General features: G+C 34.7%; 1 protein-coding gene across 12 annotated transcripts in view; it reads right to left on the bottom strand.

Moving 5' to 3' along the window:
- Window positions 1–14519, bottom strand: part of PHKA2 (phosphorylase kinase regulatory subunit alpha 2) — a 106098-nt gene that overhangs the window by 63034 nt on the left and 28545 nt on the right. For all 12 annotated transcript variants that reach the window (XR_003375342.2, XR_015744532.1, XR_015744533.1 and 9 more), the window contains exons 11-20: window positions 12961–13083; window positions 12203–12298; window positions 11568–11675; window positions 11014–11092; window positions 9168–9302; window positions 7273–7382; window positions 5608–5752; window positions 3693–3771; window positions 2901–3067; window positions 1219–1392 (exon numbers count right to left, since the gene is read on the bottom strand). Coding sequence is in view for 8 of the 12 variants with exons in the window: in XM_026714293.2 (XP_026570078.1) it covers window positions 1219–1392; window positions 2901–3067; window positions 3693–3771; window positions 5608–5752; window positions 7273–7382; window positions 9168–9302; window positions 11014–11092; window positions 11568–11675; window positions 12203–12298; window positions 12961–13083 (1216 nt within the window). In the remaining 4 variants the exon portion in view is untranslated. The remainder of the gene's footprint in view (window positions 1–1218; window positions 1393–2900; window positions 3068–3692; window positions 3772–5607; window positions 5753–7272; window positions 7383–9167; window positions 9303–11013; window positions 11093–11567; window positions 11676–12202; window positions 12299–12960; window positions 13084–14519) is intronic.

Here is a 14519-nt window from a genome sequence, read left to right as displayed (position 1 = left end):
CTTTTATGTCCTTAGCTTACTGTCACAGATTCTGACATACCATGTTATTCAGGCCAGAAACTGTGATTCATAACAAATTCTAAACTGATATTTGCTTTTTAAATTTTACATGTTAAATTACCCAAATTATAACTCACATTCTCTCCTCAGATTCAAGGAACTTGGAGTGAGAAACTGCTGAAGAGAAAAGGAAACGGAAGGAGTGCCAATTCTAGAGGTTCATTTGTCCCTGGCTTTCTCAAAGTGGTAAATCATGGCAGTTTTATTTACTAACAGAGCCATATAATTTCACAAATATTGAACTAGGAATTGTTATAGTTTGTGCTCAATTTTGTCCTGATTTTCCCTTTAATTTTAAATTTTAGCACTTCATAAATAAAGAACTTACCTAACCAGGAAATCTTTGTCTGTAGTCAAAATAATCAGAGGAAATATTTCTGAATGTTTAATTAGTTGAAATTTTTCTTTCTCCACCTTTATCACAATGTACAGGTGGTCCTCAACTTACAACGTTCACTTAGTGACTGTTCAAAGTTACAATTGGCATTGAAAAAAATGACTTATGACTGTTTTTCATAGTTACAACATTTTCAGCATCCATATGATCATGTGATCAAAATTCAGATGCTTTGCAGCTGGTTCATATTTATGACCATTGCTGTATCCCAAAATCATGTGATCTTCTTTTGCAACCTTCTGAGAAGAAAAGTCAAGGGGGAAGCCAAATTGACAACAACCAGATTACTAACTTAACAACTGCAGTGATTCACTTAACAACTGAGGCAAGAAAAGTTGTAAAATGAGGCAAACTTTGCTTAACAAATGTCTCACAATTGTGAGACCCAATTGTGGTTGTAAGTTGATGACTACCTGTATTTTGTTGCTTAAAATAACATGATTCACAACCTGCTCTATTAATCTGTGAATACAGAACTCACCAAATGTTGGATTCTTATTTCTGTCTGTACTTAACAGTGACACTTTTTTCTAACAATTTGTGACCAACTAGGCAAATTTCCTGATAGGTATGTATCATGATACTGTCTGTTCTATTAACTATTCCTACAGATACATGAAAATAAAGTCTTATTTTTCATAAAATGTCCTCTAATCTTATTGAAATAAGTATATTTCAGATTTTTGCAGTAGCAAGACGTCAGCATTTACAGGCATTCCATCTGTTAAATGGTATAGATTTAAAGTGTTATAAAAACTTACTTGGAACATCCAGTCCCTTAACCTTGGCCATGATTGATAGTATTTCTCTAGTAGAATGAGCAGCACTAAACACGTAGGATGAGCCTGTGTCTTTTGTGAGTGAAGGTAAGTATGATTTCAGAGCAGTGCTCTGTAACATACTGTTTATGTACTGGTCCAGTTCATCGTGGCTTTCTGTCAAGAAATATTCAAAGAAAAGCTGTTTAAGTAAAGCACTTATGCCTCTGCCTAATTAACCTTATATTTTGTCATACACAGGTAGTCTTTGACTTTTGAGCCCAAAAATTTCTATTGCTAAGCATGACATTTGTTAAGTGAGTTTTGCCCCTTATTACAACCTTTCCTGTCACAGTTGTTAAGCAAATCACAGCAGCAAATCACAGAATCTGGCTTCCCCATTGACTTTGCTTGTCAGAAGGTCACAAAAGGTAATCAAGTGTCCGTACAACCATTATGATGGTTGTAGGGATACTACAACCATCATAAATATGAAGCAGTTGCCAAGTGTCCAACATGATCACAGGGATTCTGCAACAGTCATAAATGTGAAAAAGAGTCATAAGTCACTTTTTTCAGTGCTGTTGTAACTTCAAATGGTCACTCAAGGACTACCTGTACATCTTTGAGCAAGGCAAGAACTTTTGTTCTATGTAGCATTCTGATTTCAATTGCCATATCGAGGAGATTGATGGCATATACATTTAATAAATAAATCTTCAGACTTTATGAATACACACATAAGATATTAAAATTAGTGATTGCGTATACTCTCAATATTTAAGATTTTTATATTTTTCTAACTTTTCCAGCCTCCGTTTTTCATAAATAGATAGCCTCTTCAACTATTCTGCTATCCATTAAGTCCCAAATTATCTTTCAAAATATCCAGACATCCAGTCCGTCTGCAGTTAAACAACTTAAGCAACTTTGAACAAACCACACAACCTTACATGCTGAAATGTATTTTCTAATATTATTTTTGTAGCTTTTCCCTTTTTATTAATATTACTTATCAAATTATTTCCAAGTTGCTTTTTGGCCTGGCATGGACTTAATTTAAATTTTTAACAAAGCTTGAAAAAAATTAAAACAGAAAAAACGTATTTTAAAATAACAAAGAATTGAGGTAATTATAGTATAATTCATATAACTTATTTTATTATTAACTTATTTTATTCATATAACTTGTTTTAACTTATCTTTTAAAATCAAATGAAAGAACCTCTATGAATTCCTCAGAAAGATTTTTTCCACTGGTGTCATCCTAGAGAAAAGTTTTTCCATCTTTATGCTAATAAAGCCTTTCTTGATCCTTTCGAGTAGATCTTGGTTACAGATTCATTTGAGAGATTTGGGGGGCGGGGGGTGCATTTAGGGGTATTATCTGTCTCCAAACCATCTGAGGATTTATAAGTTTATCTCAAGTTACAGTCAGAAATAAATTGACAGTTTATTAACATAATATAGTCAACAGACTCATATCAGAAAACAATCCAGTGTATGCATTTTGTACTTACTATAGCTCCTGAACTCTCATCCACATAATCTCAATTTAGAACATCTCATAATACTCACTAAGGCATGATTACTCTAACTACATATCCAGAAAGGGGGCATTCATCAAATGTGACCAAAATGGCTCTTGGTTACTATTTGCAAATAAAAGGAAAAGGTATCATTACCCTTATCACAGAAGTCTGCATAATCTTCTAGTTCATAGCCACTTTCAGGGCTAGAGTAGCCTTCACTCTCATCATCAAATAGCTTGCTGTCACAATCAGGATCCAAGAAACTTAGGTTTGTATAGAATGAAGTGGTCAGAAAGTCCGAAAGTTTGCCCAACTTCACTCTGGAAAAGAACAGATTGAAGAGGAAGAATATATATTTGTTACACACACACACACACACACACACACACACACACACACACACACACACCTGTGCACATGTACAAACACACATACACATGCAGATACACACATATATACAGTACATATATGCATACTGTTTAAAAGAGATTCCTAAGTAACACACTGTTCAACAATTGATAAGTAATGGGTTTTTCATAATTAATCGAATCACATAAAATATGATAAACAATCATATTAAGATATACTGTTCTTTAGCCAGATGGTCAGGAAAATAAAGATGCCCATCATCATTGCATTTTCTTTTTCACTTTATAGAGTCATCTAACTTATGTCCTTGCATTAACTTATATTTCCAAACTTTGTATCAGACCCGCACCTAAATTATTCATTAACCCCTTTTATAGTGAATTTCTGGAACTTAAAAAGTATTTTAAAATATACCGACTACTAAAGTAGCAAATGTAAATACAAACAATCCAGCATTAATACAAATTGTACGGTAAAATCCAATCAGAAAAAAAACAAGGCAGAAAAGTTTTACCCAATAATAGAAAATAGGAAAAAGGAACTGTCTCAGTTACTTGTAATGCATATAATGCTCACCTTGCTCCTCCAAAATATCCATCTCCAAGCTTTCTTATGGTGGCAAGAATTGCAGAATCAATATCAGTCCCATCATCAACTAAAACAATAAATAAATAAACCAACAAACACATACTTACATATATTTTGGAGAAATATCTTTCACTTATGATTCACTTAAAAAGAAAATCCGGTATGAAAAATGTTGGTTTAAGCAGCACCTAACCTATATTATTTTGAGTCTTCCCTTCACAGATGAAGAAAAGCAGCAACATGCCATTTGTAAGCAATTTTATTCACCGTACAGAAACATATTACATATATGTTAAGCATGAGAGCTGAAAGCTTGAGCTCAATCGGACTATGGATTTTCCCAAGAGTGGGAGGAGGGACTATCATGTACTGTATATCATAACTCACTGCAAAAATTATTCAAATCCTATACTGCATATCTTGGGTTCATTGTAGATAGTTTGATAAAATTATTTACACAATGTGCTTTAAAGGAGACAAAAACCATGCTGGGGTCATTCAAAAAGGGATAAAAATCAACATGAACATATACAAATATGTATATCTGACAACATCTAGAGACCATATATATTTCTGACATTATAGGAGACCAGCCATATTAATCTATGGTGCCAAGATAATCAAGAGCCTGGCAGCACTTTTCAACTAACAAATTTTATTAAAGGTCATATCTTTCATGAGCTACATAAATGACCTATAGTCACAAAAGCTTATGACTTTTAATAAAGTGTGTTAATTGGAAATGGTGCCAAAAGACATCTGATAGTATGTTTCTGGTTATCAAAAGAAATACTGTGGAATTGGAGAAGATGGAGAAGATAATCAAGATAATCAGGGAGCTGATATACAGTATGACAGAATGCAACAGCTGGGATTGCTTAGTTTAGAGAAAAGACACTTATAAGGAGATATTATAAAATTATGCATTATAAGAAAATAGTGACACTTTTCTACATCACTCATAATACTGAAACTAGAAGCCGTTCAGTACAAATGACTGGTAGATTATTTAAAAGATAAATATTTCTTTATATAGCATGTACTAAATTATCTTGTGAAATATGCTGCCTTACCCAAACGCCAAAGATGTTGAGCAGGGTCTGCAAACTAAAGCAATATGACATTTTCCCTTTGCTCTTAGGAATAAGGAGATCATATGAGGCAATATCTGTTCTGGTATCTTTGTTAAAACAAAAGCACCTTTCAAAGCATTGCAGAAGTCTTCTTGGGAAAACCAAAGGAGGTTTTTGCACATGCACATCACTCACATAGAAACCTTATCTGGCTTTGATGAGCACTGCTGGAGAACACTAAAAAACATACTGGAAGATCAGCAACTCTTCCTACATTTTCCTCCAGCGCACAGTAGAGTTTTAATCTGGCTTCAGTCAGTGCAGCTGAAAAAACTTACAGCTCTTTCCTCTAGCCTTGTTGAAATCCAAAGTTAAGTTGTGAAATCAGTAAATGTTCAAACACTTTTTCTAACCTTTTCAGTACCAGAGATAAAAGAGAATATTTTAAGGCAACACAGAGTGCTTTATTGAAGCAAATCATATTGCCTCTTTGCTTTGATGAAGAAAATCCTGTTTCCCAGTTTTTTGTCAAGGAGACAATAAGTCACTTTACACAGCATTATGCTAAATTATTTGCAATGAGTATTTTATTTCTGTTAATTATATTATTTTAAACTGTTTCTTCTTCAGAAATCCAGACTAACAGCACTCCATAACAAAATCAATTTTATTTTCAATAGTAAAGCAATATTTCCAAAGATAATAATTTATTACTTTGTGTCTTCATGTTGGTATCAAGCAGGGAACATTGCTTGAAATTAAAATGCTAATATTTCATATGATATGAGCTTAAACTTTTATAAAAATACCAAATAAGTTTTCTTACTAACCAAGCATTGTATTAGTGACTGGGAAAGTAAGAGTTGGTCTTCCAGTCATTCGCCAACGGGAAGTTAGATAAGCCAACTCAGTTCGAAGCATTTCCACAATCATCCGATTGTCTAAAGCCAAGTAGAAGTGATGCTGATCTGTAAACTATAAGGAAATTCAAATTAAAAGTATTATGCATTTAGAGTTGTAATCCCAAATCTGACGTCTTCTGGATGTGGAGGATTACTCAACACTGCTGAACAGAGTATATATTAACATCAGACTTCTATGACCCTTTTCAACAGTAACTTTGATAGCTATAATATGTATGGCCTCTGTCTCAGTTTTCATCAATTCAAACTGGGACTGGTGTTTTAGTTAAACATCAATGGCCTAATTATAAGCATTCAACGTTTGATAACTTCACACTTGGTCCACTGCATTTTACATGGGATTCTCCCTGAAGATGCTATTGATACTAGTTACCACAACAATAAAATCAATAATTAGACTAGAAGACCTTCAAGGTCCCTTCCAACTTTGTTATTCTATAAGATCAACATTTATAGTCTTACAGTAAATCTACAAGGACTAGAATTTGGGACCAGAATCCCTCAAAATCTTCCTACTTCTAGGTAAATCTTAAGCTAGGACAGAGAAACATTTGAGCGATACAGATGCACTACTTCTGGTGGGATACTGGAAACTGGAAGGCATGATTCCAAAATTATCAGTTTAGTTTTGAGGGTTGCTCATGTTCATTTGATGGTTTAAGAATTTCAGGAATGGAACTAGGAGTTATCTATGATACAAGCCATTACCTTCTCAACTTAAAATAATCTCTAATTATTATATTTTGCTGCAGAATTTCAGTATATTGATCTTTAGATACTTAGGAGCCAGAAATAAGGTACAAGATTACATGAAGTATGCACACACTTGAACTTGGTGGGATTTTCTGTCTCAGCCTAATGTTACTAATGGTTATATTAGTTGTTTTATGTAAACCATAACATTTCTAAGATGATCATAAAATTTTAAATAATTGGCAAGGTTGTACTAACTAGAGCATACAATATAGAAAATCTATAATGTGTAACATTCATAAATTACAAACAGAAGAAAATATTCTTGATACTTCTCCATATTTATTAGCCAAAATATGGCTAATACGCAGGATACATCAAAGTATAAATTATTTAATTCTGTTCATCTTATTACATAACCACAGTTATGCACTAAAAGTTGTCAAAGAAGTAAAAGAATTATGGACAGGCATTTTATTATTTTTGGTTAATGGTGATAACCTAATGTAAAAACTAGAATCACTTGTCAGGCCAGATTACATCATAAATGCTAATAAATAAAATTGAAATTATTTAAGGAGAATTACCTACTTCTAAGCCTTACTCACAAACTTTCCACTAATTTTTAACGTGCAGCACAAGAGCAAACAACAAAACTTATGTAGTATTAATTTATTATTCCCTTTAGGCTTGTGCCATCGGCAAGACTAGGATTCTATAAGTGGGAAGTTAAAGTTTCTTAGTACTTCTACTTTGTCCTCCTCTACATAGTTAAACAAGTATTTTCATCAGTTTAACCTTTGTAATATCAGTTCCAAAAGCAACTAGAATAGAGCAGTAGGAAAGAGCCAATGTTCTTGTTGATATTTACAAAATTACCTGAGGGGTAAAAGTAAATATTTGGTTTCTTATGATATATAATTTGGATGTTCCCAGGACACCAATATGCCGATAAGGCCTCCCACTCAGTTTCATGTTCTTGTTACGCCCTAAATGAAGCAAACAAAAAAACATCCCAGAGTAATATTTGGTATCTACTTATATTTATCACATTCACATTTTAGAACTGCCAATCTCTTGTCATAGATGCACTCTATATATGGTATATTGTTATGCAATTCAAGCTAAGTTTCATCTCTAAAATCTGATACTTTAAGCAAGTTTGGCTGTATCCTTCAGAGCTGGAGACATGTTAGAAAAAGATGGATGCTAAGCTATAATTTAATTGTGGTTTGCTTTACAAGTAATAGTGACTTGGTTCACACATAAACCATAAGGTACAACAGTGTTTCTCAATCTTGGAAACTTTGTCTGAGTTCCAACTCTCAAAATTCTAGCATGTTGGCTAGGGAATTGAAATCCACATATCCTAAAGTTGCTAAGATTGAGAAACACTGAGTTACACTTTCTCCAATTTGCTTAAAATTATCAACTGAAATCAACACTGTCACTAGAGATTACCTAGTGTTGAATTGAATAGAATAATTGTTAGTTTATGTAGGTAGTAAAGGCACCTGGAATTCAACTCCTAACAGTTTTCTCGACAACAGTACAGAAATGTTTGTCCAGCCCATCATATATTCCTCAATCAATCCAACAGTTCATTTTAAATCAACCCTGGTGGTGTAGATGCTGCCACCCATGGGGGATGGACGGGTCTAGAAATTGAATTAGTGCATATTCCCTAACTCAAAAGGAACTTTTCCAATATAACTGTAAACTACCACTCAGTATGTTTATGGAGATTTCTCAGTCAGAACTGAAAAAGCTTCTTGGATGAGAAATGAAACATCTTCCTCAAGAAAAAAACAAAGTCCACTTGACTTTTGAAAAAGTACATATGAGACTTCCAGTCAATAAATAATACAGCCATTTTTTTTAAAGAAGGCAACCCAATTGCATCTTAACTACATTCCAATCCTGAAAAGAAACCGATCTGATAATGTTGTCCCCATGGATTCCAAGAGTGCTTTGGGGACTGCAAAAGAGTGCTTGACATCTACCCTACAGGAAGATCATTTTTGTGTTAAACCATGGAATGCTTTAATAGTTTGTTAAATATAAAGCAGAAGCCATAGAAGTTGCTATTTCTGTAAGAATAATAAAGCAACATCCAGGTACTTCACAATATATCTAGAAGAGAGGTGAGCCTTGTGCTGCCATGCCACATTGCCTCTTTTGTCATTCTGAAACTTGCTTCGCTGCCCCACTGGTGCCGATCCAAAATCAGACAAATTATATCATAGCTTAGCATAAAGGGTGAACCCTGCTTTTTTAATAATATAAAAGAAATACATTTATTATCACAGGGAATAACAATAGCACTTAGACTTATATACTGCTTCATGGTGCTTTACAGCCCTTTACAATGTCAGCATATTGCCCCCAACAACCTGGATCTTCATTTTACCAACCTCAGAAGGATGGAAGGCTGACTCAACCTTGAGCCAATGAGAATCGAACTGCCAAACAGCAGTCAGCCAGCAGTCAGCAGAAGTAGCCTGCAATACTGCATTATCACCACTGCACCACCAGACTCATAATGCAGTAATTCCTTTAATATAAGAGTACAATTGGGCTTTAAAGTCCTAAAAACACACAATTGTACTTCCTACAGTATACTGAAAACTGTTTTTATAATCCAGTACTGACTTCCAGTATTTTTTAAATAGCTTACTGAAAACCAATCATTAAAATTTATTAAAAGTGTCTCAGTGGCACAATGCTGGAAAAGTCCAATAAGATTACTCAGCTATTTTTTTAACAGCACCTACCAAGCTTAGCATAAAGATTACTCAGAATCCGAGATGGCTGCACTCTGGTGGGACTCAGGTCAACAATGCTTTGTGCATTAATTCCATGATGTCGTAAGAGTTTCTTAATTTCATTTGTTTCAGCTAGAATGGTTACTATTCAGAAAACAAAATGAAGAACCACAATCAAGGATGACAATTACTTTTATTTTTATGTGAATAGAGCACAATCAAAGAGGATCTTCAGTGAAAAATAAGATGTTTTCACTGAATTAGTGTTGGAGTAGTTTAAATAAATGGAGATGATTGCCTACTAGAATGATACTTTACTAGGTTTGTACTAAGCATTCTGAATGGCCTTATTATAAAACATGTTAGAACAGGCACAGCGCCTCTTCTCAATATATTAGCTGCTATAAAGATTGTCTCTAGTTCTTTACATGTGCATGTGTGTACTCAGATAACATCACGTCTAGCACAGCCAGCAACGCAAATGGACACCTGCAGGCACACACAGACAGGGATGCCTTTCGGCGAAGTTGGGTAAGCATCCAAGAATGCAGCTGCTTTAATGTTTCAAGGAGAGGGGCTTCACAAAACACAGTCCTGTACACCATCCCACCTTATCCAAAATTTTGGAATACATAGGTATTAAAAATTATACAATAGGAACATCTGGAGAAGTGGACTTAAAAATTCCCCTAAATAGATTTAAATTTATAAATAAATTTAATAGATTTAAATGTATTTAAAATTTTGGGTGATATTTTTATTATATGGGAGTTATCATAGTATTATTAGTGCTATTAATTTATGTGTTATTATATTATTATCATTATTATCAATTAATGGGTTATCTATTATAGTATTAGCTATGGTTTTTGTTTCTTGTGAATGCTATACTCTGACAAAACGCTGTATTCAAAAATGTTTATGCATAAAATTATATTTCAAAAAATTATAAAAAAACAAAATGAAAAAAAAATCCCTAAAAGGCAGTTCCATTGTATAACTTAGTGAAGCCCTGCTCCTTTTGCCTTTGTGCTGGAACTGCACCCACATACAAACAGGAAAAGCTGTGACTGAGTGTTTGTGACTGTAACTTGGTCTTATAACCCTGACTCCGCTATGCGTCAAAACAGCCTGATTTTTTCCTGACTTTTGTACAAGCCTGCAAACAAGCTGCTGCTTTTACTGTAAGGAATTCATTCCTAAAACTATAATTCATTCATTAAAGCTATAATAACTTTTAAGAAGCAATACCTTCTTTCAATCCCATGTCTAAATCTGAGAGAGATCAGGCTACTTTAAAGAACAGCAAGTTGTACAAGGTCTGAAATGCTTTTTCTGAATCCTTATGAAGCCATTTTATAACCAAACTAGTTAAAACTAGTGACCATGTTTTATCAGACTGCTACCCATTTTTGCCCTTATTTTCTGCAGCTTCAATCCAGAATTGACTTTAGAAAGTCAATAAAGCAAAATAAAATGGGCAAAATTCATTTGTTAAGTAAGACATGTCTCAATTGTGGTTGTAAGTTGAGAACTGCCTGTATTCACTGTGAAATATCTACTAAAAAGGAACAGTTAAGAACCCAACTTGTGTATATCATGAGCAATCAATAGAAACAGAGAGAGTGATAATTAGAAAAGTAAAATTGTCACACATTTTGATACTTGAACTGCATCAGCACTTGACTCAGCAACCACCTAAGACTTAGTGACATGTCTTACTAGTAGCCACTACCCTTCTGTACATCTGTTAGAACATTTCATGGATAGAAGCGACAGCCTTCTATTATGTTATTTCATTTCTCTTTCCACCTTTCTCTACAGGGTTAAAAATTTCACATGAATAATTACCAACCTTGAACAACCACATCAGGCTTAAAAGCGGTTGAAAACCTTCTGTTTAATGGATCAATTTCACCCGTAGCCAAAAATCCCTAAAATGAAAGAAAGGAAGAAATGAAATTTCATTTGTGACAATAGTGTTACCATCTAGCACGGGGACTTCAGAAATAACAAATTCATTAAGAACTAGATCAGTTTTCCCGTAAACCATGTACAATTCTCAACTTGATGGATAAAGTCCTTGATCTGTTTTCAAAAGTCCTCAACAAGCAATTCCAACCTATAGAAATATTCTAGCTTGCTGACTGCGGAAGGAGAAGATGTCTCTGAAATGAGAGAAGCAAAGGCGGGGGCGGGGGGAAGCACAAAATGGCAGATGTGAACATTTTATGCATGAAGAAAAGGGCAGGATATCAATCTATGATCATGCCTGCCATTTTGGCTCACTTGCAGTTATGCCTAAAAAGAGGTAAGGGCAAAGGGGGAAAAAGTGTTAGAAAACAGATAGAATGAAAAGGAGCTTTACAAAAAAAAAAACCCAGACAAATTGTATAAAAGAGGACTTACCTCTGCTAGGAGGGCAGAAAGAATATACAATGACTGGCCCCAAAGATGAGGAAGTTTTCCTGCTGGAACACGATCCACTGTGTGAGGATTTTCATACTCTTCACTCGCCTGGAAGACCAATCATAGTGAATGAGCACTGATTCATGTGAATTTATGCATAACTTGAGATGTTCAGTGACCAAAATCTAGAAAGTCTCTTCTCTTTTAGCAACAGTTTATTTGGCAGTTGCAAGCAGGTTTTAGAGTGAATATCTATATGTTTACAGCACTATAATCTTTGCTTGCAATAAATGAACAAAGAAATAACATGTAAAAGTTATTTGGTAGAAGGTAGAAAATACACTAATGTATCTATGGAAAAGTTAATTCATCCACAGATTTTTTTTCCAATTTCATAGACAGCGTATGATATTCAGGCTCATATTCAATAGGGGGAAAACAGTCATTCTGAGGGCAAAATTATTCAAAGCCACAAACTGCAGTGGGGCTTCAACTCTGTTATATCCACAAAATTCACTAGATAAGTATGGATCACCTTTATAGAGAGATTATGTATAACCTATCTACAAATCAGGGAAGAGCATTTTATGTCATAAATGAATTCTTTCCAGATTAAGGCAATTTGGTAGGAAGACCTTATCTGGTGGAACTGCATACAGTTCTGGCATCAGAAGAATTCCATTCTTTTTTCTAATAAGGATCCCTTCCAAGGCTTCTCTGTATTCCTGCACCTGGGAAACACAAAAGACTTTTTATAATAGCAGGCTATTTCTAGGAGACAAAAGGGAAACAAAGTGAACAAAATAGTCAGGCATATAATCTAATAAATAAAGAACTGTATTCAAATAAAAGGGTGGGGGGGGGGGGAACCTAAACAGTACAGAAACAACCTTATTCTGCTGAAAACATTCTAGCAGTGAGAATGTTGATCTGTTGTCAAAGAAGATTGTTTTAGCTTTATAAGCCCTCACCAATATTGAGCCAAAGAACAAATTTAAGAGAGCAAAGGGTCTGGTTCTGCAACAAAACCAGATAAGAAGCATTTCAGTGTAAGAAGGTGACATTTATGCTTGCTGCAATTAGAAAGTCAGGGCAAGAGTTGAGATTGAGGTTTCTGCTGCCTAATGTGTTAACATTTTTTCACTTGCAGAAGATTTATCTTAATTTTTTTAAGACTAGACCACCTAAATCAACTCTTTTCCAGCATACTGAGACCAGGCCTGGCCTCACTGCGGGTATGTGGGGTAGAAATGGTGTATGTCTCTGTGTGTACATGTGCACACATGCGCACACATATTTAGAGCCCATCCTTCTGCTATCCCTTCATCCAGAAAAATTCTGGCAGCAATACACTAAACACTAAAGTTGATCCAAAATATTTTATTTTACCCACCTGAATTCTGTCATCATTGAAAACTCCATCAATTAGAAAATATGTCCAGAATACAGGCCATTCACATTCTATGTTCTCAAATAACTTGAGCTCAGCAGGATCATAATGTAATCTGTTTGGATCCTAGAAATATATTAATTGCATAGTTTATTGTTACCATTTCACTTTATTGCAGAAAATATTTTGCCGCTATTAATATTAACATCCTATTAATCTCCAAGGTCCTAAGGAGTTTTGGATGGAATTTTCACCCCACATTTATATGTAAAGTAATCAAGCCTTTTTAGAACACCAAGAAACTGAGAATTCTGGAGGCCTAGTCATCTATTCCTCTAATACCAAGATGTCTGGAAAGAGAAAGAATAATGTGCATAAAGTGAGAGAAAAATAATCCTGCAATGAATTGTGTCAATAGGACAGATTTGATTTCTAGGAACATGAACTCAACAATCCAATGACTGTCAGCATACAATAAGCTGCATCTTATAGCGAATACTAAATCTTATTTCAAGTGCACAGTGAGCCTGAACAAAGGGGCTTTCAATTTAATCTGGCAGAGATAAAAACCCTGAGAAGAATATCTCACTTTAGGTTTAGGAGGAAGTGAGACTGCTGCTATGTCGAATCTATTCTACAGCAAGTTTAAGTTAAGGGCTATATCCCAGCACTCTTTGTATAGGAAATAAACAAGATAAACAGGATGTATTAAAAATAACAGGAAGAGAAAAAAATTAGCATACAGTACCTGTTGATGAAAAAATATGAATGATCAGAAGGTTAGATACTAGGAAAAGAGATTGAAGGAATGTTTAGCTTTGAAATAAAAAGGCTGAAGAGAAGATATGACAGTATTCATCAAATAATGAGTCAAAACCTGTTCTCAGAAGAGTGGCAGCTAGCTGTGGCCATCTCAAAATGATAACATGTCCATCATGACATCATAATGCAAGTTCTTCTATATTACATGCAAATGTGCCAGGAATGGAGTTTTCATCACAACATTGTGATGTATTTTATGTCATTACCATCCCTTGTCTGTTCCCATTGTTCTGAAGTGCAAGATAGAAAATAACAGCGTTAAGTTAGAGGCAGGCAAGTTCTGAATCAATATTAGAAAAACAGCTGCTTTATGTTTACCTAGAGCAGGGATCCCCAATCCTAGCCCCTGGCCCACTATCAGGCTGTTGCCTACTCAGAATTGGACCACATGAGTGGCTAGTCAGAGGGGACAACTGACCTAAAGAGTGGATTCTCTTCTCCAGATGTGTTCAAGAGGAGCCTAGGCAACTATTCCTAGTGGCTGCCTCAATTTGAATACTTGCACTGAGAAGAGGAGATGATTCAGTGGCTTCAATGGTTTCCTCACGCTACCATTTTAATATTATCCCCATCTCTCTCCCATTCCCTTTCCTAAAGCTGTTCTCAGTTCCTGGAAGTAAGTTTGGATGGTTAAGGGCAAAGCTCTGGAGAAGCTAGAAAATCATCTTCTGGAACATTGGAGGAATAAAAATGGTAATTCTGCACTGTTGATTATAATTAACAATGTAATTATAAATCTT

The sequence above is a fragment of the Pseudonaja textilis genome, chromosome 8 (assembly GCF_049901715.1).
Source record: "Pseudonaja textilis isolate UNSWEBS1 chromosome 8, rPseTex1.2, whole genome shotgun sequence".
In the NCBI taxonomy this organism is placed as follows: Eukaryota; Metazoa; Chordata; class Lepidosauria; order Squamata; family Elapidae; genus Pseudonaja; species Pseudonaja textilis.
The sequence above is the reverse complement of the archived record's forward strand: the minus strand, read 5'-3'. Positions and strand labels throughout refer to the sequence as shown.